This window comes from Exophiala bonariae (genome assembly GCF_035927105.1).
Source record: "Exophiala bonariae strain CCFEE 5792 chromosome Unknown scaffold_35, whole genome shotgun sequence".
Lineage (NCBI taxonomy): Eukaryota > Fungi > Ascomycota > Eurotiomycetes > Chaetothyriales > Herpotrichiellaceae > Exophiala > Exophiala bonariae.
In genome coordinates this window covers 170,378-193,168 of record NW_027042510.1, presented here as the reverse complement: position 1 = coordinate 193,168, position 22,791 = coordinate 170,378, and the positions used below count along the sequence as shown (strand labels likewise).

At 49.3% G+C, this 22,791-nt stretch overlaps 8 protein-coding genes across 8 annotated transcripts; 4 read left to right on the top strand and 4 right to left on the bottom strand.

The window, feature by feature from the left end:
* Nucleotides 1-1,893: 1,893 nt before the first annotated feature.
* LTR84_009032 (uncharacterized protein) lies at nucleotides 1,894-4,651 on the top strand (the record flags this gene model as incomplete). Its single annotated transcript, XM_064852574.1, has 17 exons — nucleotides 1,894-2,001; nucleotides 2,065-2,118; nucleotides 2,190-2,384; nucleotides 2,447-2,500; nucleotides 2,552-2,626; nucleotides 2,700-2,780; nucleotides 2,855-2,869; nucleotides 2,939-3,040; nucleotides 3,107-3,185; nucleotides 3,256-3,376; nucleotides 3,433-3,485; nucleotides 3,541-3,548; nucleotides 3,611-3,681; nucleotides 3,732-3,986; nucleotides 4,069-4,133; nucleotides 4,198-4,461; nucleotides 4,539-4,651. 17 exons carry the CDS (start codon nucleotides 1,894-1,896, stop codon nucleotides 4,649-4,651), a joined length of 1,713 nt encoding a protein of 570 aa, XP_064701281.1.
* A 530-nt stretch (nucleotides 4,652-5,181) lies between these two features.
* LTR84_009031 (uncharacterized protein) lies at nucleotides 5,182-6,153 on the top strand (the record flags this gene model as incomplete). Its single annotated transcript, XM_064852573.1, has 1 exon — nucleotides 5,182-6,153. One exon carries the CDS (start codon nucleotides 5,182-5,184, stop codon nucleotides 6,151-6,153), a length of 972 nt encoding a protein of 323 aa, XP_064701280.1.
* Nucleotides 6,154-6,266: 113 nt separating this feature from the next.
* Nucleotides 6,267-7,772, bottom strand: LTR84_009030 (uncharacterized protein; the record flags this gene model as incomplete). Its single annotated transcript, XM_064852572.1, has 6 exons — nucleotides 6,267-6,314; nucleotides 6,372-6,642; nucleotides 6,700-7,019; nucleotides 7,080-7,385; nucleotides 7,447-7,537; nucleotides 7,606-7,772. 6 exons carry the CDS (start codon nucleotides 7,770-7,772, stop codon nucleotides 6,267-6,269), a joined length of 1,203 nt encoding a protein of 400 aa, XP_064701279.1.
* Nucleotides 7,773-8,665: 893 nt separating this feature from the next.
* Nucleotides 8,666-11,124, top strand: LTR84_009029 (uncharacterized protein; the record flags this gene model as incomplete). Its single annotated transcript, XM_064852571.1, has 6 exons — nucleotides 8,666-9,127; nucleotides 9,182-9,200; nucleotides 9,256-9,459; nucleotides 9,517-9,809; nucleotides 10,126-10,622; nucleotides 10,704-11,124. The coding sequence occupies 6 exons, from the start codon at nucleotides 8,666-8,668 to the stop codon at nucleotides 11,122-11,124; spliced, it is 1,896 nt and encodes a 631-aa protein (XP_064701278.1).
* Nucleotides 11,125-12,111: 987 nt separating this feature from the next.
* Nucleotides 12,112-12,747, bottom strand: LTR84_009028 (uncharacterized protein; the record flags this gene model as incomplete). Its single annotated transcript, XM_064852570.1, has 1 exon — nucleotides 12,112-12,747. The coding sequence occupies one exon, from the start codon at nucleotides 12,745-12,747 to the stop codon at nucleotides 12,112-12,114; it is 636 nt and encodes a 211-aa protein (XP_064701277.1).
* A 742-nt stretch (nucleotides 12,748-13,489) lies between these two features.
* LTR84_009027 (uncharacterized protein) lies at nucleotides 13,490-15,976 on the bottom strand (the record flags this gene model as incomplete). The annotated part of the gene is made up of 1 exon (XM_064852569.1): nucleotides 13,490-15,976. The coding sequence occupies one exon, from the start codon at nucleotides 15,974-15,976 to the stop codon at nucleotides 13,490-13,492; it is 2,487 nt and encodes an 828-aa protein (XP_064701276.1).
* A 606-nt stretch (nucleotides 15,977-16,582) lies between these two features.
* Nucleotides 16,583-17,284, top strand: LTR84_009026 (uncharacterized protein; the record flags this gene model as incomplete). Its single annotated transcript, XM_064852568.1, has 1 exon — nucleotides 16,583-17,284. One exon carries the CDS (start codon nucleotides 16,583-16,585, stop codon nucleotides 17,282-17,284), a length of 702 nt encoding a protein of 233 aa, XP_064701275.1.
* Nucleotides 17,285-17,586: 302 nt separating this feature from the next.
* Nucleotides 17,587-18,606, bottom strand: LTR84_009025 (uncharacterized protein; the record flags this gene model as incomplete). The annotated part of the gene is made up of 1 exon (XM_064852567.1): nucleotides 17,587-18,606. One exon carries the CDS (start codon nucleotides 18,604-18,606, stop codon nucleotides 17,587-17,589), a length of 1,020 nt encoding a protein of 339 aa, XP_064701274.1.
* Between the last annotated feature and the right edge of the window lie 4,185 nt (nucleotides 18,607-22,791).

The window sequence follows — 22,791 nt, the reverse complement described above, 5'->3', positions numbered from 1 at the left end:
TTGGAAGCTTAGGGAGTGTATCGAAGAAAATCCCAACAGAAGTTGTCAGCCGCAGGGCTGAAAGATGGGGATATTGTCGAGATCAAAATTGAGGGTATTGGCAAGATAAGAAATAGAATGGTTTTCGAAAAGTAGAGTGATCGGTCTAAGTACTCTCATCATACATGGAATGCCTCAGTAGCATTCGTCGCAGGCTCGGTCCCGCATACTTCGTTATATGTTCATGGTAAATAGACATTAAAGGCCGAACGATATTCTGTGATGCTCAACTTATCGAAAGCGACCAAAGCCACTTCCTCCTACGCAGGCTTTCGAGCACTATCAAGTATCGCTGCGAGACTTGAGCACTCAGAAGTTGCAATGATGTCGATATACGAAGAGCTCCGCTCTCATGATGGTAAGACTGCGGTCGCCTGCGAAAGGAGACGTGCGACTTGTCCCCACTCTATCCACGCTGATGAGCTTCAAAGGAGTGACAAAGACATTATCGGACACCCGTTCAGCCCAGCCATCGACTGATTTGGAATAAAATGCCAAACCTCGTCCTCATATTTTCCCCAATAGCCACTTGGAAATCTTCCCAGCTAAGATTCATGCCGCCGGGCAACCCATTTACCCCGAACCCCGTGGGCGCCTCCCCACAGATCGGGGAAAAACACGTCCACGACTAGTCGCATGCCTATAATCGTGTCTCCCGTTAATTATCTTGCTCGACACTGGTTTTTACCGCCGAACTTGTCATAATGTTTCCCTTCTTGCTAAGTATTGAGATTACGATCGGCTGCGCCAACGCTTTCCGTTCGCAAGTCAACACACTGCAGGGGTTATTGTTATCAAAGCTGTATGAAATATCGACAAACTCCGGAACTTCGTACTCAAAAGTAGTCTTAGTCGGCTTATAGATAAATGAAATATCCGTGGACAATCTGATTCATTCGCCGGGCGTCGGTTGGCGAAGTATGTCACATTGGTCGATCCCTCGGATAGCTTAAATGTGGGTAACATGCCATTGCATGCTCGGATATAGAACAGCCTCGGGGATTCTTCCAAACAGGTTTTATCGTACTTGATCTAGTCTTGCAGAACAACACTGCAACTCGCCTGGTCGTCAGAACTTTGAGCATTCCAAGGCCTAGGCCTCATAAAGGCAAACAATATGGGGAAGAATACTGCAGATACAGAGTGGCTATTGCATATGCCGCTCTCTGAACAGAAAGCCATTCTGGATTTTTATTTTAGCCTGTTCGATATCCAACCAACATGACAGCCGTTGGAATGTACAGTAGAGGTTCAATGCCTCTCAACTGAGACGTGGAGCAAATACTGGCTTGGTACTAAGCAGCACGCCGGTGCTAGTAACATTAATTATTCTCAATCGCTGATCGCTGAGGCTGGAGCAATCTGGATTTCGGTGTATGGACCCTTTACGCGAGAGCAAACTGGGGATCTCCACAATTGGTAGTGAATGGTCCGGGGACAGTCAGGTGGCCGGGGACAACACTAGGGAACAGGGCTCTCCGATGATAACCTATTTCGCTTGCATGAGGCAACCATCTTGCCGAGTATCTTGGTCTCATCGCTTTATGGTCAGGGACCGGAAGCTGAAAACCAATCGGGCAAATTCCATGGGGCTATTTCTTCTCCACAAGTTGATGATGTTCGGCCCCGGCCTCGCTTCAGGCGGCCAATTTGGCCGTGAAGAGTTCACTGTATACTTCACGGTGTAAGTGCATGCATATAACGAAGCCATAAAACCCTTCAGAAGAGCGATATGCCCTTGAAATAGTTTGTATTAGTTGCATTGTTTGGTCCTCCACCCTTTGCGATCACCATTTTTTGAAACACCTGAGAAGCGGTTCAAAACCACTTTTGGATCTTCAGACCACTGAAAAGATGTCGGATGATAAGCATCAGGATGTGGAAGAACACAGCATAGCTCCACCAGTGGAGCAGGAACTTCTTGAACCTCAGATACATGCCAAAACTTACCTTGTCATATTTGTAAGAAGCCTGCTCCTCTGGCCAGGTGTAGTGTGTTGTTCTCTCATCGCTAACATTTCTTAGGCCATGTTTATGATAAACTTCACATCAGTTATATGTTTAGTCACAGCTGGAGCTGTGAGTCTTGAACCCTATTCTTCACTGTCAGAAGTTTGATCGGGCAGAACCTTCACTGACTTATCACCAAGTTTAGTACCGTGCTCACAGCTGTGGTGGGGGGCGCCGACAAGAGAAACTGGATTGTCGGTGCTATAGCTCTACCCATGGCAGTTCTCAGTGCTCCGGTTGCTCAAGCAGCTGACTACTGGGGAAGACGTTGGTTGCTCATCGGCCTAACTTCAATGGGATTCGTCGGTAGCTTGATCACATCTCGATGCGAGTCGGTAAGTCCTTGACTAAAGATCCAATCGGTGATGATATCCAGGCTGACTGTTTGTCTCTCTAGATTGGCGTGGCTATCGTGGGACAATCATTTATTGGACTGTCCTTTAGCTGCATTGTTAGTGATTCAGCCTAAACCAATACGTCCGGTTCATCTAACACTCTATAGTCTCTTACTTTTGCCATCGTCTCAGAAGTATTACCTCATCGTCAACGAATGACTGGTCAGGCTGTGGTGAACTCAGTATGTTCCGCTTAGCTCACTAGCTATACACTGCTATAACGATCATCGCGAATCTGATATTTGCATCCACTAGGCCAATGCGTTAGGAGGAATTGCGGGAATTTATGCAGCCGCCGCTCTAGTTACTGATCGTGGTCCAACCGGCTTCAGGATTGTAAGTATTCCTTCTCGGGAACAGTCTGCACTACAACTATACTATGAATCCCCTCTAGCTAACATACTTCCTAGCTTTGGTATCTCGACGTACGTAACGATATCGCACCTAGTATCTTGTGAAATTGGGAGGAGTGGCAACTAACAAAAGTGTAATAGGCTACATTCTTCGCCATTGCGGTTTTCATCACACTCTTCTGCTATAAGCCGCCGCCTCGCGAGTTACAGAACGCACTCACATTCAAGCAGAAGCTTAGCAAAGTAAGTAGAGGCGTCGAACAATTCCCTAGTAGCTCGGAACACTAACGCGATATGCTTTGATGACAGTTGGATTGGATCGGAGGATTTCTTCTGACTGTTGGCTTGATTCTTTTCTGTCTTGGTGTATCCCAGGCACGAAATCCTTGTAAGTCCTATATCATCACCACTGAAAGTTAGTATAGGAAGCTGACAAACGGCGATTATTCGGTGATTAGATCCTTGGAATAGTGCCCAAGTGCTCACTCCAATATGTGTCTCGCTACCATTACTAGGCGCTTTCGCGTTATATGAGTGGAAGTGGACAAGCGAGGGTATCGCCAATCATCGACTCTTCTCGTCAGTTCGGCGCATATACTGTTGAATACAGATGATTAGATACTGACAGTGGACAGAAGCGGCCATAATTTCGGTCTTGCACTTGTATGCATCTTCTTGGAAGGATTCAGTGAGTATAAGATCTAGTATAGACCCACATCTCGTTCCGATGCTAATGTCAGTAGTCTTTACTGTAAATCTCCTTGATATCAAACCATACTTTCGAAAAAGCTAAGATTTTTCTCCTCTGCACAGCCAACCAATATCTATCTGCCGTTTATGGTCGAGTCCATTTATGGAAGAACTCCACTGCTTATGGCGACTAAGTAAGTCATTCTATTCACTTATATCTACCACTAATTGACCTTCTGGTTAGTGTTACAGTCCTGCAAATCGTCTACGGGTTATCCTCGTTTGCCGCTGCTACATATTGCTACCGATATAAACGATTACGTTTAGTTGTTATGGTGGCGTATTTTCTCTTCACCGCATATAATGCGTCTATGGCAGCTTTAGATGAGGACAACTCTAACGCAGCTTGGGGCGTCCCTGTCCTAGCTGGCGTACCACTCGCGTTCGCACTCTGTGCACTTGTTGCTGTGGCCCAATTCAGCACTCCTCCTGAGCTCATGTAAGTCCTCTTCAGTCGGGAAGCTGCAACCTCAAGGACTTCCTGCGTTTAGCAATTCTCTACTGACGGTATGATGTGCTAGCTCGGTCACGAGTGGTTTGCTAGTGGCTGCTCGTGCCTTGGGGGTCACCATTGGGACGGCCGCTTGTAAGTTAAAATCTTGGTTTCTGGTCATTAAAACGGAGTACTTGCTGACTCTTTTGTGGTTTAGTCGGCGCCGTCTTTAGCTCAAAACTACAATCCAATCTTGCTCCCAAGGTTGCAAGTGCCACTCTTCCTCTAGGACTACCCTCATCATCGTTGCCGCTCTTACTAAAAGCCTTGGTAGCCCACAACGAGAAAGCATTGATGGAGGTCCCTGGAATAACGCCTGCAATATTAGCTGCAGGCATCAAAGGAATGAAACAAGGTTATGTTGTCGCCTTTCGGAACGTCTGGATTATCGCGGCAGCTGTTGCCGCTGGAGGTCTCATCCGTATGTGCTAATGCTCGAAATCAGTCTTGGTTTTCGAAAGGTCTGCAAACTAACTCTGTCTTTTCACAACACCATAGTATCGTTCTTTTTCCAAGATAGGGAAGAGGATTTTGATAACAAAATCGATGCACCAGCTGAAAGTATTGAGGCTCTGTATGGCGAGACTCTCCATACACAGGCTAAGCCATGAGAGGGGAGAAAGCGTGCATGCTAAGGTCAAGATTTATGGTAGTTTGTATTTGGAGGATGATGCCTACGGCCCAAGTTTTCAAGGCAATGCTGAGCTTGGAGTACTGTACAAGGCCTGTACAACTAGATCCATAGCCTAGCCATAAGACTCCGAGTTGCTAACGATTCTCACATAACCTATGGTGCCCCGCCTAAAGAAGCTGCCCAACTCCCAGGTCAGCACATCTCGTCAGACTTGAAAGCCGGACAGCGGGTTTCGGTATTTTGGGGAATCAATTTACCATTATTCGGACCGGTTTGATACCCTTCACTCCGGTTTAGTGGGCATATCGACATTTTTATCTCCATGAACAGTTCCGATGGATGCTGAGGTTCGACTATTTCCGGCAACAATCGCCTGAGAATTTGCTCCCTTTTGAAGCCCCGAACCGTTCACGGTTGATATTGTCTTGTTGCCATGGATCTTTTTCTTCTCCTTTGTGGTAATAGAATTCTTCTCGTTGGTATACCGCTTTTCAAGTTGTAAGCAACATGGACAAATTACCAGCGTTCGGTCGTGATGTAGTTGGTTCGGCATCAGTGACCTTTCAGGCATTTGGTGATCTCTTGCGACGACCGGAACGTTTGACATTGCTGAATAGCATCCCAAGAGAGGTGCACTGCTATGGTGCTCATGAGCGTCAAACCCTCGATTTCTATCGCTCTTCTTCGAGCCCGGGTCAAGCCGGCCCAATTTTTGTTTTTCTCCATGGTGGCGCAAATATCAGTGGTGGAAGTATTGCGCCCGAGATCCCCGGCGAAGTAGTGTACAAAGGTCTGGCATACTTCCTGACACAAGACATGGGCTACGACGCCGTCATCATGAACTATCGCCTCCTACAGCACGGTGCCGTGTTCAACAGCGGTGGACAAGATCTCGACCTCGTGATCAGATGGATTGAGGAAAATCTCTCCACCAAAAGTGACAAACAGCGGGAATTGATCATCATGGGCAACTCGGCTGGTGGCTCGCATTTAGCTTCGTGGCTCTTTGACGAGCTATTCACAAGCTCAACGCAGAGAGTCACTGAGCCTTCGGCAAAGCTCTATCTCAAAAAGGCGATTGTTCTGAGTGCTACAATGCTCGCGGATCCGGACAACACGTTCGTGGCGCCCATGGTGCCCAATTTATTGAGATATTACACGACTCGCGAAAACATCGTCCACAACGCACCGTTGAATTTGATGCGCAGGAAGTATGGTAACCACTCCCAAGATGGTGGCGAAACAACCTTACGCCGTCCAAAGCTACTACTCATCGCCACTGAATATGATCCTGTCTTGCTCATAGAGACGGAGAAGCAATTGACGACGGAATGGAAGGAGCTTGGTGGTCAAGCGGAATACTGGGAGCTTCCAGGCCATAATCATCTCAGTCCACCACTCGCCCTAGGCACAGGTGACAAGGCTGCGGAAGCCTGGGGATTTGAGCTTGCCAAAAGACTCTCTGAGGATCAATCATAACGCAGAACCAATAGATCATGTATTTTTTAAGCTGTTTCCCTTTATCACTATATGAGATCATTCCCAGTGCACATGCTCTTATCGAATGATGCCGACGCTGGCAGAAACTCCATTCACAGGTCATAGTGTTTTGTCAGATCTGCCGTCAATACATCCTGCGCCTGCGATTTTTGGTTAGCACGTAAACAGTCTCTAGACCGAGTCGACCTGGAACTTACGCGGATAAGGTGGGCCAGCTTGGCCGGATCTTGAGAAGCCGTGTGCATAAATTGTAGAGCAGGGTCTTTCTCTAAAGCTGTTGATCCATCAATCCATATCCGCTCTAGGTTGGCTGAGGAGACAGGATCGATGAACTTGTGGAATATTTCTCTCCTGGTCTGATCGTAGATCTCGAGGATTTTTAAACTGGCCCTTCCTTCGTGGATTCCTTGTAGAGCATCGACGAGGCTCCCAACGTCCGAAATGCCTCCAGTCAGACCAAGGCCGCCCCTTGTCAATGTGGGTCAATTCTAATGCGTGTTAAAAGAAAAAGCGCCATCAACTTACATTGGATTGCACAGATGGGCCGCATCTCCAGCAAGAAGAACGCGCCCAACATGCATCTTGCCCACGCATCGATTGTTCATCACGAAGGGACTCCACCTGAGCACTTCATACTCTCCTTCTTCTGGTGCACCCGGCAAGAGGACCTTAAGTTTCGCAGCGATGCCCGCTTTGAGGTCCTTCTCATCGAGTGCAACACGCTCGCCATAGCCAAATCGCCATAACCCCGTATCGTCAATCTTGCAAGCCATACCCCAGTGCTCGGTATCAACGATCCATTGTGTATCTGACCATCCAGCCTTGTCGAAACCATCGTAACGGATCTATTTTCGATGTTAGTAGTTTCCAAAGCTAAGGGAGAGTCAACCTAGATTCATGGCCACAATCTGCACATCCCAAGTCTTGCCTGGGAATGAGTCGTTGAATAATGCTCTCCGGACGCTGCTGCGGCCACCGTCACATCCAACCATGAAGTCCACGTCAAACTTCTCCGTCTTGCCATTGCGTTCAGCTTCTACCAGTACATGACTATCATCTTGAGTGTGGCCAACGTATTTGCAGCCCCAGTGGACTTTGGCGTTGTCCAGTTTGGTGAGCTCTTCATACAACAAACCGGCCAGAAGATGGACAGGCAAGATGATTGACCGGTCAACGAACGTTGGGTCACTAGTAAAATCGATTTCGGTGATCTGCCACAATATCTGTGGTGAGAACTGTCCACTTATGTGTTGGTGAAGAGGACACTCGCACCTTCTTTCCATTCAACTCCCTCCAGATCAATCTCTTGCCTTCAGCTCCTCTCTCAAGAGCTCTATCCAAAACTCCAGCACGCCGTAACACTCTAAGGTCCCAATTTCAGCACAATGGCTCTCCACCACCCGGGATAGGGGACTAAGCCAAGTGGCATACCTGACTGCGGGAGGTCCATAAGCAATACCTCGAGGACGTGGGTCGATCTCCGTGGCGGAATCTATAACATCGACATCGATTCCGCCTTGGGCGAGCATCAGAGCTGTCAGTAGGCCTACGGGACCCGCGCCTACAACGAGCACTGTCGTGGATTTTGCTTCTCCCATTGACCCCATTGTAGTGGCAGCAACAATTACCGGAAGCTGGTATTGAATCGTAGATGGTGGAATTTTTACAATTTCATGGCCAGTTTGAACGAGCGAGCGGAATGACCGAAGCTATACGCTGAATTTGAAGAGGATAATGACAAGTACTGAATCAATGGAGGCACCCAGGAGGTGCCGAACCTGTGCCAACCCGACAGGCTCTAACAGATTTCGCAAATGCCCGAGACATGCCTCCCTAAATCCTGAGTATTGTAACTCGGCCGCCCGTGAGGGTCTACGACCAGTGTCATCCTAGCTACACAAAAGTTCCATGATAATGCACCTCTTGGATCCGGAATTTCCAATTTCCCCGAATGCCGAAAAGGCGGAGCAAATGGGGACCCCGCTCGCCTTGGGTTACAGTGGATTTGAGCCTGGGGTTCATTTGTGGTGTCAACAGCTACGGCCTTGGCAAGGACCTCTGCTTTCGTAACACGTCGATGCGCACAGCACTGAGACGTCTCTTCAAGCAGTGGCAACACGTTCTCCTCTGTCAAATCTTGTCTGTCTTGACTATGATGGCCTTACAGTGCGCCATCCATAACATCAGAGCCGAATGACTGACGCATCGCACTATTTTACTCTGGAGTCCCCAAGAAGATGGAGGTTGAACTCGTGGATGTTCCAATACCAAAGGGGCATGTCGAAACAACGAAATATTCCAAAGCCTGCAGCTTTTGTCGCACAAAGAAAGTCAGGTGTAAGCATAGATCGTACTTTCCTAGCACAATTCGTCCTGCTGAATTGGTCCAGGTGAAGGAGGGCGTCCGTGCAAGCATTGTATCAATCACAATACAGAATGTTTTTTCCCTGCTCGAACCCGTCAAAAGGCGAACCGACCTCGTGGTGAGAAGATGTCTACCCGGCTCATTCGATTGGAAGCCTTGATTGATTCGTCATCATCGACTCATCAGGTTCGTACCTATGGTGGGCAGGGGAGGAGAACCACAACAGACGGTACCGCGATCCACAGGACCAACTTCCATGCTGCAGAAGTCCCCAAGGATGGCAGATCAGCGATTGCAATGCACGAGGTTGATAGTGTCACCATGCCCGATTCAATCTTGGGCCGATCCGATTTTGACTCAGTCCTCGAGCACCCTGGACCCAGATCTGTGGCAGCAACAAACTTTGAAAGCGAGGGAAGTCGCTTTGAACCAAGCCACGATCAAATTCCAAGCGTTATCATCGATGCAGCGTACTTCCAGAGCGAATCTACAACTACTACCACAACAACTCTCAATCCGCCGAGCGTAACAATGACTGGAAGCACCCCAGCTCTGGAAGAGAGCTCAAATCTGTTCTCAAACGAGATGGTAAGCTATGGCCGATGATTTGCTAAGAAAATGGGACTGACTTCCGTGTCAAAGTCCAATAGGGCATATTTCGGTAAGAATGTGTATCATACTCGGTTCTGCTCCGCTGACGTGGAAACAAACGGAAGGGCCGAGATCTTTCTTGTCTATTGCATCTCAGCCTGGTATTGAATGGCTTGAGAGCAAGGTGCAGTATCCTGCCATGAGAGAATCTCTACACCGGTTCGCGAGGACTGTCAACATGCTCTTCAAGGAAAATGCGGGATCTGTCCTCGCGGCAAAATGCCCGACTGCCGAGCCAGCGGAAGCCGTTGCTTGGTCATATGTCAGGGGCGAGTGCGGCCCTGGCAATGTCTCTAGATGGTATGGCTAACTCGATCTGCTTGCAGCATTCTTTGAAGTATCACTCGAAGCCGCCATTGGCATCATCGACCACTACTGGTTTTACACTACCCTGACCGAACATTTTCGAAGACCGAGGCCAGATGATGAAGATCCATCGTGGTTTGCCCTCCGCTATACCGTCTATGCATTCGGATGTCGAATTTCCAAGAGTAAGAATGAGCCATATTCACATGCGGCTGAAAAGTCCGTGGCTCTGTTTGAGAACGCTTTATCGGTGCAACTAGACATAATGCATCGTCGCTCTACTATCATTAGCGTCAGAGCCTTGTCGCTAATGGTGAGTTTCTATGTCAGGTAACCTAAACCAATAATTGCTAACAAGGTCCTAGGCATACTTTAGCGAGGGCATCGGTAGCCCTCACACGACATATACACTGATCTCGAATGCAATGCGCCTAGCAATCGCGAAAGGTCTCCACTGCCAGGCGCCACCCACCTGGAGACTTTCACATCGAGAAATATTGCAACGCAACCAGCTGTTTTGGAATATATACGTACTGGACAGGCAGATTTCTTCCCGCTCAGGGCTTCCACCAGTAGGGATCGTCAGTCTGGACGAGAGGAACGATGAGTATTGCTGACTATCATCGCAGGCTATTGACGACGACGAAATCAGCTGCGATGCTCCTAAACTATCAACCAGCATTAGTGATATAAGCACCCCATTCACCACAATAAGCGTCCTGCTCAGTCAAATTCAATCGCAAGCCTACAGACGGTTATCAAGTGCCCGAGCCCGGCGACAACCTACAGAAAAATTGGTACGCGCGGTGTCCGAGCTAAATACCGATGTAGATTCGTTCAAACGATCCGTCAAACACATCATACCGTTCGACGATGCCATCGAGGATGTCCAGCTGCCACCAAACATGACCAGATGTCAGCTCATGGTGGTATACTTTCTGTACTACAGCGTATTGACCGACATTCATAGCTCTTTGCTTGTACCTTGGTTCTCTTTCACCGACTCGGGCCAATTCGACGCTTTTCGAGCCCAGGTGGAAAGCTCATGTCGTATCGTTGCCGAGACCGCGCGCAATGTCATCTTGTGCAGTCGCTTGATCCGTCTGAAGCCGAATACACCCGTACTGTAAGATTCACTGTCTCCCCCAGTTGCTGTAGCAACGTTCCCTCCAGTCTACAACACTTGATGCTGAGCTGATCGAGGCAGGCTTGCATTATATGCTCCATTCCGGGCGTCCATCATGCTTCTCATCCATATCCTGTCGAATCCAGGTGCGCCAACCGCCCAGTCAGACTTGGTCCTGATGAGTATCGGGTCGGGATTCGCTCATCGCCTCAACTTTGAGACAGGTGGTGCTTTCAATTGGCCATTCATTGAAGAATGGGCTGCATCTGCTTCTGCGGCTGTTCACCGAGCCAGACCCTCAGACGCAATTCTTACAGCTCAAATTCGCGAGCCCAGCACTACAGCAGTAGACTCATCAGGTGCTGACGTCGGTGCTGAAGGTGAATCCAACACTGTCAACCTGGATGAAAATCAATACTTCCAAGAGGTATGTCCCATCCGAAATTCATACAATTTCCAACTTTTGCAACCTATGCGTATGTGCTTGATCGGGCAGGGGTAATGATGAAGATCATTGGACGGCTGATTTTGGCTCTTACCGATAGCTGTTCGACCCGTCATTCGAAGGTGATATAGACTTATGGAGCACTTTGGTACCAGTCATGTCTTCAGACGAAGTGGACATGGGTTTTTTCACAACTTGACAGGATGTTCCCCAGAAGCAAACTTCCCAGCATTATTGGCTACTCTTCAGGTGAGAACAAATCGCTTACGCCATATTGCGGCTTTGGCACAGTTGGTGCCGGCTAAACGTGGAGAATGCGGAACACGTTGTGACGAGATTGTCCAACTGGGAGTAGTGGTGTTGCGAGGATCGAGAATCCGGAGCCAGAAGCACATTTTTCCAACTTATTGTTTCCGGGGTCCAGTAGCATCTGGATGTTTGACAAGACTGAGAGTTGGACCTGTCGTCGTGTCTTCAGCAATGATTGATACATGTAATCGGTGTGATTGGGTTTCAGGATTTCTCTAGTATTTACCTCCACTTGCCACACACCAGCGCTGGAAGAACGGGCTTACTTAGACGAGGATAATATATCTCAAGCCACCCTGAATACGCCAAAAGCAAAAATAACATATCTCCAACGATCTCGCGTCACCTTAGGACCGTAACCGTGCCTTTTTACTAAGACCAGGACAGGGTGTTTGGAAGACAATGAGACATGGGTGGGAAGGGGCAAGGGCAGCAAAGACCGATGCGAGGCTCATTGAGCATGCTGGTCCCTACATCTGTGTGTTCATTCGCGTCATCGTGATCAGGGAACTGAAGTGACCCAAAGGGAGCTGACTCATAATGGTGATCAGTGGATGCCTGCTACACTACTTGACAAAAGATACGATACACTCAGCACAAGTATTGTCGTGACGTTGCCCGACTCACTGAAAGACGCACTCTTGCTCTTACTGTGGCACTGACTTGGGAGTTTCTTCTGGCTCCTTTAGGAAGTATGACAGAGCTAGTTCTGTTCTATCAGTGAGGCTCCTCAATCTAGAAAACCGCGGGCGTAGTAAAGCGCTCCCCAATTTCTTTCCGCGTCTTCAGGCGTCGAACCTCGTCGGCGGTCAGGCCTTCTTTGCCATCTGGACGGACCTTAGCCAAGATCTCCTTGGCCCATGACTCGGCATCAATGTCTGTCCCCATTGGATTCATGGCAAACTTGGGTCCTCTCACAAATTCATCGGCCTCTTCAGTGGTGTCGAGGTTGTCCACCTGCAGTTCCACCTTATTGCCGTCCGGGTCGCGGTAGTAGAAACTGGTGGTGGGACCATGGTTGACGGTCCAGATTGGCAGCATGTCCTTGGCTTTCAAGGACGTGTAGACCTGAGCCAGTTCCGTAAGTGTGGAATATGTATATGCCAGATGGTCAACTTCAGCGATGCGTTGGTCTTTGGGCTTGGGAACGTGCTCGGGCTTAGCGGCGATGGCAATGCGGTGATGCTCTTCATCATAGCGCAGTAACATGAAATACGGGACTTCGAAGGCGATCGTTGCATTCAACAAATTAAGGTACCAACGTGTCATGGCCGCGTAATTGTCCGTGGTGGTCCGAAGAACAGCGTGTGCGAAGGCACTGGGACTTGGATGGTCGTTTTTAACGTTGTGATGCTCGTCCTTTGCGATCATTGTCGCAGTTGTATTTTCGCTATAAAGATATGCTGGGCTCCAGATGCTCTATGTTCCTGCCTCCTATTCGCGGGTGTTGAGTTCAAGATTTTACCTTTTCAACAGAGAATCTGTCCGGAGCGAGACACTCTCTAAGTTTTTAAACATCAGCTCAATGAGTAGGTCCTTATTCAAAGGTCTTGCGTTGCTGATCGAATGTCTGCTGGAACAATTTCCCCGGGCCCGACTCATAACATGTCACTAGCGTTCAATCAACTCTTTCGGCATTCGGGGATATATCCAAACATATTTGCCGGTGCCGGCGACGTACGAATGTAAAGTAATTGGTAGCCTCTCGATAGTGGGTCGACTTCGTCTCCTCGATTAACCGGAGTGCATCGAGATATCGACTAGACCTGTTGGTATGCCATCATCGCGATGATCAAGACACACTAGCCAAGACCAGATTTGTTCGAAACCACAGCATCTGCGGAAGCATACAGCATGTAAGCCGGAGATATGCAAAATTGGTACCTTTTATGCTTTAGGTGTATTTTCCCCATTACTTTTGCCTGTCGACGCTGGCTAATTTCGTAGACAGTACCTTCAAGCAGCCTTGTAGGCAACTCATTATTACAACCACTTATAGGCCGACCTTATCATCAGCCCAATTTTATACTCGTACATCCTCAGAATGTGGCGGACCAACCACCAGGAATCATCCGTATCCAGTTTCCCACCCCAAGCCATTCTCTTACTAATCTCAATATCTCTCCATCACTCTATGCCTGCCATCCATAGGGGCATCCACAAGGGTGTCCATCATAGGCATAATGACCTCTCTTCCTTGTGCATCGAAAAATCGCTTCTCCGGCTCCACCGCGCGATATCTCGGCTGTTCTATGGGAAGATATTCCTGGTGAACCCGGGGCCTATCATCAACAAACACGCTACCTTCACGAGCTGCGGGACGCACGCTTTGACCACGAGTCAACATTTCCACGGGTCGTGATTCCTCGTATCTGCTTGCAACGGGTCTCACACTTGACATACGTATCGGCTCTCGAAACTCGGCCCGATCATCCGCATAAACGGGTTGACGAGAGGCCCGGTCCACAACTTGAACGCTGGAGGGTCTAGCTAGTTGTGAAGGATCATGATATTCTCGTGTGGCGGACACAGGAACAGCTGAGCTCCGACCCGGTTCCCCCAGACGGCGGTAGGTGATCTGCGGCGGTGGCATTTCTGCTGCATAAGATCGTTCTGGACCAGAATCGACAAAGACTGAACTTGCTCGTGGTGATTGATAACTTTCGTAAAGTGGTTCAGGCTCACCTCGTCGAACCGACATTGCTCTGGGGGCCACAGAAGGACGCTCAGGCGCAATGATCTCTCGAAATTTTCGGCCATATTGATCAACCACTATTCTCTCCATAGGAGGTGGTGGTGGTGGCATCGGTTCCGCGGCATATCGGTAGCCACCCTCACCATCATCGTACACTTCGCGGTAGACTGGGGCTGGTGTTCGCATCACTCTCACCTCCTGTGGAGGTTGGTCGTACTCGATCGGGATATCACGGGGTTGTCGAGGTGATTCCATGAGTGCAGGACTTCCAGTTCTCGCGTAAGATGCTGCTCGGGCACGAAGAGGAGACTCGTAGTATGGCTCTACATAGTCTCGAGTTGCCTCGGATCGCATGTTGTGCAGACTGGCCACACGACGCAAGTCTTGATCGTCTCTAACAGGTCTCATACTGGCTCTGGACGATACGCGAGGCTCACTCAAGGGCATCAATTGCTCAACTTGTCGTGGGAGTGGTCGTAAGGGAGATTCCACATACCGTGTTGGGGGTGGTGGCATATAACGAATTTGTTGAACTGGTTCGTCATCTTCGACAATGATCGGTCGCTCGGAAGCAGCAGGGCGCGGTCTTCCAGACCCAAGAGGCTGGACGTCATGAAATGGTGGAGGCGAGACATTTTCTTCCTTAATGAAAGCATCTGGCGAGAGACCACCATTTCGACGAGTCCTCCTTGGCCTTTCGACTTTTCGTTTCTTCCGGGCTGGCAACGACTGAGAATCATCTGGGCTAGGTGGAGAACCTTGCTGTTGTGCTCGACGGGTCCGCATTTGACGACCATTCTGTGAAAAAGGTTGATCCTTAGCTACAGCAAGAGGAGACACACGTGATGGTTGAGGGGCAATGGGAGATGTGATATGGTTTCTTACAATGCGCATATTGGCTTCAGCAGGAGAAGCGGCTCTCCTCCCGTTGTCACCTGCTTCTGAGTATCTGCGCAAAGGGCGACCTCGTGGATCTCGACTATCTTGCATAGCTCCAGGAAGGGTATTGCTGTTCGTGGGATACTGCTCTGTTGCCTCTGGTGGTGAATATTCTCCTTCCTCCTCTTCATCATCCAAATCCATGATGGCATGGTCAACGGGGACATTGTGCTTAATTGGATCTGGGATCCGGGGTGGTGAATGTCGGATGTAAGCTAGGGCATCGGCGTCGTCGTCCATTTGAAGGGGTTCTCCCATAACGGCACTCACACGAGGACCTGATGTTTGGTCAGCTTCACCGTCTTCTTCTCCTCCTGAAGAGCTGGGCCCGTCCTGAACAGAATCGGGTGCTCTACTAGAGTAGAAGGAATTCTCATCCAGGGAGTCTGAGGCGTCGGCGTCATCCTTGGCTGAGGAGGGTTTGACAATATCAGAGGCTTTTGTGAGCATGGCCTGCAAATCAAAATCGGGTTTTGCCTCTGCAGGGGCCGGCTTCTTGCGAGCATCCAATCTCTTCTGCTCGAACTGGTCTTTCAAGGCCTTTTCTAGGCGCTGTCTTTTCAATTGAGTTTCAGCCCGGACTAGATCATCTGATTTGGTCAAAAGAACAGGGTCAAATTCAGAAACATTACTGGCAGGTTGAGTGGAAGTGGTGAATCCTCCATTGAGTTGTTTCTGAGATCTTGTGGCTTCCTCTTCACGCTTGGACTGGAGATTCGCAGAATGGGTCTGCGAGGCACTGGGAGGGTATGTGGGAGGAATGTTCAAGTAAGACTGGGACGAGGACTGAGACTGAGACTGAGCAGAAGGATGCTGAACAGCATGCGCAGGTACTGTCAGTCGAGGATGATTACCCGCGAATACCTCATCGCGTAGTTTCAAGATCTTCTCGTACTCGAGCGCCTCATTCAAGTGACGCACTACTGGCATATTGCCGTTGAGCAAGGGACCAACGGTAGCCGCCATGGTTGTTGGCGCGTGGAATCTCGCGCGACTTTCAGGAGAACAGTTCAATTACCTGCCAGGCAACATGGCGAAAGCAAAATCATGTACTTGGAAGAAATCGAAGGCTATCTCCGATTAGAGAGCCAAAAAGAATTGGGGAAAGAAGGAGATTGTTGATAATAAGTAGAAGAATGAAAGAGTGGACGACGAAGTGAAAGTAATTGAAATATGTTGCTGGAAAAGTGAAAGTCACACTGGCAAGTGCAGGAAACAGGAAAAAGGCAGCTGCACGGAAGGAGCCACCAGCCACCAGCCACAGTTCACAGCACGTGATTATCCGCTGCTTTTAATAGCACTGCCAAAACAATTTTCGCCGCTCAATTTGATTTCGATGATGCGACGAGTCTCAACCACAGAATACTACGAGACGGGACGCTGAGACTACTGAGTCACAACATGTCCAACTTTTAACAATGTGATTTCAAAGCATCAACCACATTCCTTGCATTACAAAGAGGGCTGTAGACCTACTCCTTTGTCAAGAGGAATACTTCACTCGTTAATTAATCACCCGGCTTGAAAGTCTCCCTGGCCAATTTAGAGATTAAATTCTTGCCGACCACAACCATGGCCATCACCGAAGCAAAGGTGGACCACCGGCCAGTGTTCTTCTTTGACATAGACAACTGCCTGTATCCCAAGAGCAACAATGTGCATGACCACATGGCCATTCTGATCAACAAATACTTCATCAAACACCTCGCTGTCTCGACCGAAGAAGCGACGCGATTACATCAGCAGTACTACAAGGACTACGGTCTTGCGATCGAGGGACTATCGCGTTTCCACAAGATCGATCCTTTAGATTTCAACCGGGAAGTGGATGACGCTCTCCCCTTGGACGACTTGCTTAAACCCGATCCCGAGATATTCAAGATCCTGGAGTCTTTCGACAAATCCAAAGTCAAGTTATGGCTCTTCACCAACGCGCACATCACGCACGGCCGCCGTGTGGTGAAGCTGCTGGGCATTGAACATTTCTTCGAAGGAATTACTTACTGCGACTATACGGAGAAGCGACTTGTGCCGAAGCCGCTGCCTCAAATGTTCGCGAAAGCCGAGCGTGAAGCAAGTGTCCCTGCTGGCACCCAGGTCTACTTCGTCGACGATTCGCACTTGAACTGCGAAGCAGCATACGCTAGAGGATGGAGAAATACGGTCCATCTGGTAGAACCATCGGTGCCCAGCCCAGCAAAGAAAGCAAGTGAATTTCAAATCAGTCATCTCAGAGAATTACTGGGGCTGTTCCCAGAATTATTGAAGAATTAGGGTGTTTGCTCATCATCAGTATTGTATGAGTCGATCCATCAGGGATACTATGGTACAAGAGAAATATTGGATATATGTTTAAAAGAACGATACCCCCGAAAGAACAAGAACATTTTGAAGCCGCTCACAAAAATCATTCTCGCTAAGAAAAGTGCGGAGATTTGTGCTTGAACGCTCGACACACGACACAGAAATTAGACCACACAAGATAATAGAACAAAGGAATATCCATATCCTCCACAAGAATCATTAATCGTCATAGGTAGTCATCAAGAAAAAGAAGAAGAAAAACCCGGCCATCGTCAGGTCAAGACTATTTGTCGTCGCAGGCCATGAAGGTCACTTGGGCAGAACCTCCAAGCTCCTGCGTGCCGTCTGGCATGCCAATTTCGCACCACGGCGTCCAGAATCCAACGGGAACTGGAAGCTGTGCATTTCGCACCATCAATGGTGAAAGATTTGTCCTGACACCCCAGTCTCCAGGGGATGTCGGAGTACAGATCGGTGGCTTTGGAAGCCATCTGCTCGGTGTGTTTCCAGATCTTCATCAGCTCATTCGAGTCGAGCACATGGAGACTCATTAGGCTGGAAATCTCGTCGTGTAAATGTTGGATCAATTCGGGGGCGAACGACTCGATGATGTGTCGGAACGTCATGCCATTGAACTCATCCGGTCGTGTGACGAAAATATATTTTTGGAAGATTGCGAGGCCCTCTGCGAAAGATTGATGGCCTTTGACGTTCTCCTCCATGGCCCCGGGCCGACCGAGTAATTTCTCTACGGCCGGGAACATGAAATCATCCTCCACCTTGTGGTGGTGATCGAGACTGGTAAAGAGTTGTTGGTTGAAAAGAAGGAAATCAGCCGCTGCCTGAGTGGAGGGCTTCACCGTTGGAGCATAGTTCCACGATGAGTTCAGTGCGCGAATTATCATGTTGTGGATCTGAGCCATCTGCCGGGCACAGCTAAATACCGAGTGATGCCTCGACACGGTCGATGGAACATTCTCGGGATGGATGGTGTTAATGAGCGGGTAGTGATCATCTGCCCAACGGGGCGCCTGCATGCTTATTCTTGAGGTGTTGTGTGTCGAGGCTGACACTTGCGACTGTGCCGAGGACCTGGCTGATCGGTTTGAGCGAACGGAACGTGAAGATGATGACGAGGATCTTTGCATGTTGGCTGTGTAGACCTCTCGCTCTGCTTCTGACAGATATAGTAGATGTGAGTAACGAGGCTGAGTAGGCGACTTTGCTCCTGATGCAGCCTCTGGAGACGAGTTTCTAGGAACAGGTTCCCGGATGATGGGTACCTCCAACATGATGGCTGCAGGCTGTCAATGGAGCGGTGTGTGTGTTTGTCTGAAGCACGTGGTGAGAGTAAACAGTCTTAATAGAGAATGATAGACTGGAATATAAAAACGGCTGTCGCTTGTAAGAAAGGAAGGTTTGTTGATCTGGAGTTTGAAGGGAGACAAAACAATATGCATGCGAGACTCGGACAGGATCCACGCGTTTATGTATCTGAGAATGAATGCATGGCAAAGTTCTACCAGTGGTATAGACGCTATGTGTCAGGGCCACCCTGGTCCTTGGAAAGTACCGGGGACTTGCCTGTGAGCATTTTTGGGTTTTTCTCTCCATCTGACAACTCACATGGTTACACCTGGATCAGGGAAAACGTCAAAAAAAGATGACCAGTCTAGCGAAAGCCGAAGAACGTAGCAACTAAAGAGACTAGGGAATGCGGTGGCAAGCTTGAAACCCGATCAGGTGGTGCCACCCTTCCAAGTTAGTATCAACGCCTTGACGATTGGAATAATTATCAAGCCACCAGGATCCTTTGATGTCGCAAAAGGACGAAGGGAGGGGGGAAGGTGGATGGTCGGAGCTGAGATACGAGGACCATCGCACCTACGAGCAGGTTAGTCAGGCACACCTTTGCTCTCAGTTCTCACTGGCACCTGGGCAGGTCTGACTCGGGCCCCTTGCATATTGCTGGCAGCCTCAAGTCAATTAGCGTCAGGTACCGTCGCAAGGGCCAACACGAACACAAAGCTCCCGCACCCAAGTGAAAGGTTTCTATTCCCGAATGTCACACCCTTGAACGCTAATTACGCTGAGACTGGCAGGGGTGGATCAGCTGGCAAAGCACTGACACCCTGGATACACCCTGCGAGTCCACGTGGAATGCTCAAGATTGCTGGGGTTGGATGCCTGCAGATGTCTAGTGCCAGAGGCACTGTCCGCATTTCATTCTTCCGCGGTGATGGGTTAATCAAAAGGCACAGGGAAGAAGCCTGCTTTTGCCATCAATGCCCACCGTTTATTGGAAATTGTTGTATTACGTCAAGATTTCCCGCTGTCCACTTTTCAAATTCTTGAGAACAAAGTTATTATCTACCGAACTTGATGGGCAGCTACCGAATACTGGGTAACTCCTACCCTGGACCAGGCTGGCAATTTGCACTGAGCAACAGAGTCACTGCTCGATTCCTCATACTCATCTGGGATCTGCAGGGGACTGGAAAATCATTCCTGGACACAGTTCGACTAATTCTTCCGAATTGGCTCAAGTGTGAAAAAGGCTCGACTGTCAAGGCTCAAGGGTATGCTGTCATGTTGTTCGCTAAGCTCCACCTGACCTGCGTGTTTCCGAAAGTTGCATCAAGACTCAAGAGATCTGAAAGGAGAAGCGAGCGACGTCCGTCAGACCTCAGGACTGCTTTAGGCAGCTCCTGCAGAAATGACTTCCACTGGCAAAAGCGTGATAACCTTGTGCTGGATTGGCCTTCGGAAAGCGCGGTGATGGCTTCTGTGGCAGAATTGACGGTTTGGAATTTAGGAGGGAGTGGTGGCCGGTGTGGTCACTCGTCAGTGTTCACCGGGTTGGCCGAACCCTCTAAGCGGTCAGTGCCGGGTAAGGCTGGTTTAGGGAACAACTATGCAAAATGGCTGGCTGTTGGTGTTGCACCATCATGTTGAAGAAGCGAATGAAGCGAACGGATCTCGATCTAGACGTGTCCTCATCTTGCAATTCCTTACCGTCTTTACGGATAATGCATGTGTACCAGGCTATGCTTGATTACCTCGTCCTGGATTTAACGAGAAGAATTCTCCCCATGAGCAAGGTTCCAGTTATGCTCAATCGTACTAAATAAACAACACAAACAACAATATTAGCCTTGGACAGGGATAGGGGTGGTGACGAAGGCACGTAGTTACCCGTGGCGAAAGATATCATGACCTACGGAAGAATCGACCAGGCAAGACAACTGGCTGTCCGATAACCCATGGAGGCCAGCCATGTCATGACTCTTTCCATGGGCCATGGCATGATGGAGACCAATTCAAAGTTCGGCGAGCTCGCGTACCTGCATGCATGCGTGACTTGTCAAAGAGGGGGTGGCCAGTCTCTAAATGCCACTAACGCCAGGTAAGGAATAGGCCAGGTACACCCGAACTGAAAACCCAACAGGTGAGGCTCCTTAGGCTCTTTAGGCTCTCTAGGCTCTCTAGGCCACGGTAACAACCGTCCGTTGGCACGGATAGTTCCCCCCCAGATCTGCAAACCGACTGCCCAAGTTGAACACCTGCACACCACAACCAAAGAACTATCACCCTCCAAATCTGATAGCTTCACGCCTATCTTCAAATGTGGTGGTCACACACGACAAACCGACACAGATTACCCCGCAAACGCTCCTCGATGGCTTCAACCCCCATCCCGATTCATCGATTCATGCCTTCCTCTAGTCCCCTTTAAACACGGTTGCGAACTTGCCAGCTGAAGGCCATGCAAATCGGCATGAGGCAGAGAGGGGTTCCTGACTAGCGACGCCAGAATGAACGATCGATCTCAAAATGGTTGACACCACTTCGAAAATCGTAGATCTCATGACATGTTGCACTTTAGCTCTTGGGTCCCATGGTGGCTTGCAATCTTCTCTCTAGTGTCTGGGCAGTGCCTCGCAGGGCGAGAAGACTCTTCTCAAAATAGGGAAATGTCTTTCTCGTGATGACTCGGCAACCAGCAGGTGTGAGGGGCTAAGACTGAAACCTGTCATGGATTGCTTTCAATCGTGACCGCATGACCTTTGAAACGCTTTCGATGCGAGTCTATCCTGCATTCTGCTTGTATGCTTTGTTTAGAATGAGACTGGGACTTAGCCAGCTACCTAGTATGGATATTGCTCACTGAGTATGGCTGGCCTGTGTACCTGGCTAGCCCTTGCACTCAATTTTCCTCATCATGAGTGCTCGCTCACTGAGAAACAACAGAGCCTGCGTACAATCATCCCCACAGTCTGTGACGGATGGTATCCTTCTGTTGGCCGACAACACAGAGGGGCAGCCACAGTGTTCCAGTTGCCCCAGGTCCTCAGTCTGGAGAAGCCAAGGTCATGCAGGATTCGATTCGCTACCGCCACCGTGAGGGGTGGGTGGTACTCGTATGCATAGAGGTGAGGCACACGCACGAGATGGTGTGTTGCTAAACCCCGCGGAGGCGCTGGGCTCCTGAGGTGCTCTTTCAAGCGCAACCTCTTCAGCACAGGGGTTGTCCCTGATCTGTTCTTCAAATATCACCCTTTGGCAATCCGCCTCTTCCTAGTGGATGTTCCAGAGCAGGGTCATAGTCCGACCCGAAGTAGTCGGACGACAAGACCGGCTTTGCGCGGTCAAGGAATACCTTAGGTATGCTCAGGCTCAAGGTACGTCCTGACCACCTGCATGTTTACCTAGGTACCGTACCTGAGATAGGTCCGCCTAACTCCTACTTTTGCAGGTGGGTAGTCAGTAAGTGTGGGGTAGGTAGGCCCCCCTCTCTCCAACCCTGCAGCACTGGCATGAATCCTTTCCTTTTTCTCAACGTTGCTTTGACCAGACTTTCGTGTTCAAAGGCATCTGGACACAGCCTCGTGTTTTTGTCACTCCAGCCCTGCTGAGATACATTTCCTTGAAACGCCCAGACAGGCATTGGCATTCCCCTCGAAGGTTCCAAACGTGGCCTCCATATGATTGACAGCCATGCTCCTTTCTGTCAATCAGTGCTATTGTACGAGGTAACTGGCATCTATGCTTCAATGTCGCCAACCCCTTCGGTTTCTAGAAGTTGGTGCTTGGACGTGTGTGATCGTGCACCGTGGTTGCGTCGGTAAGGCTGGATGCCTTCTGGGCTGAGCCGAACGAGGGAAATGCCTCGCGCCAGACCATAGGTGGCCAAACATGTTGCTCCTGCCATAATTAATGGAAGTAATGGAAGCCTTTTGAGGTAGGCATTCTCAGCAGTGAAGTGCTCCCAATTAGTACGCTCTAAAAGTCCGATTTTGGTCTTGATTAGCCAATTCCATGTCTTCGATTAACGTGCAGATGCTATCAGAGATTCTCACGGGCGGTTACGGATCTCCCTTCAGCCTTTATCTGATAGCATATATTTCTTGGTATGCACTTAGTTATCTGGTGGAGAGTTACAGATTCCTTTAGTCCAAGTCAGGGATACTCTCCTC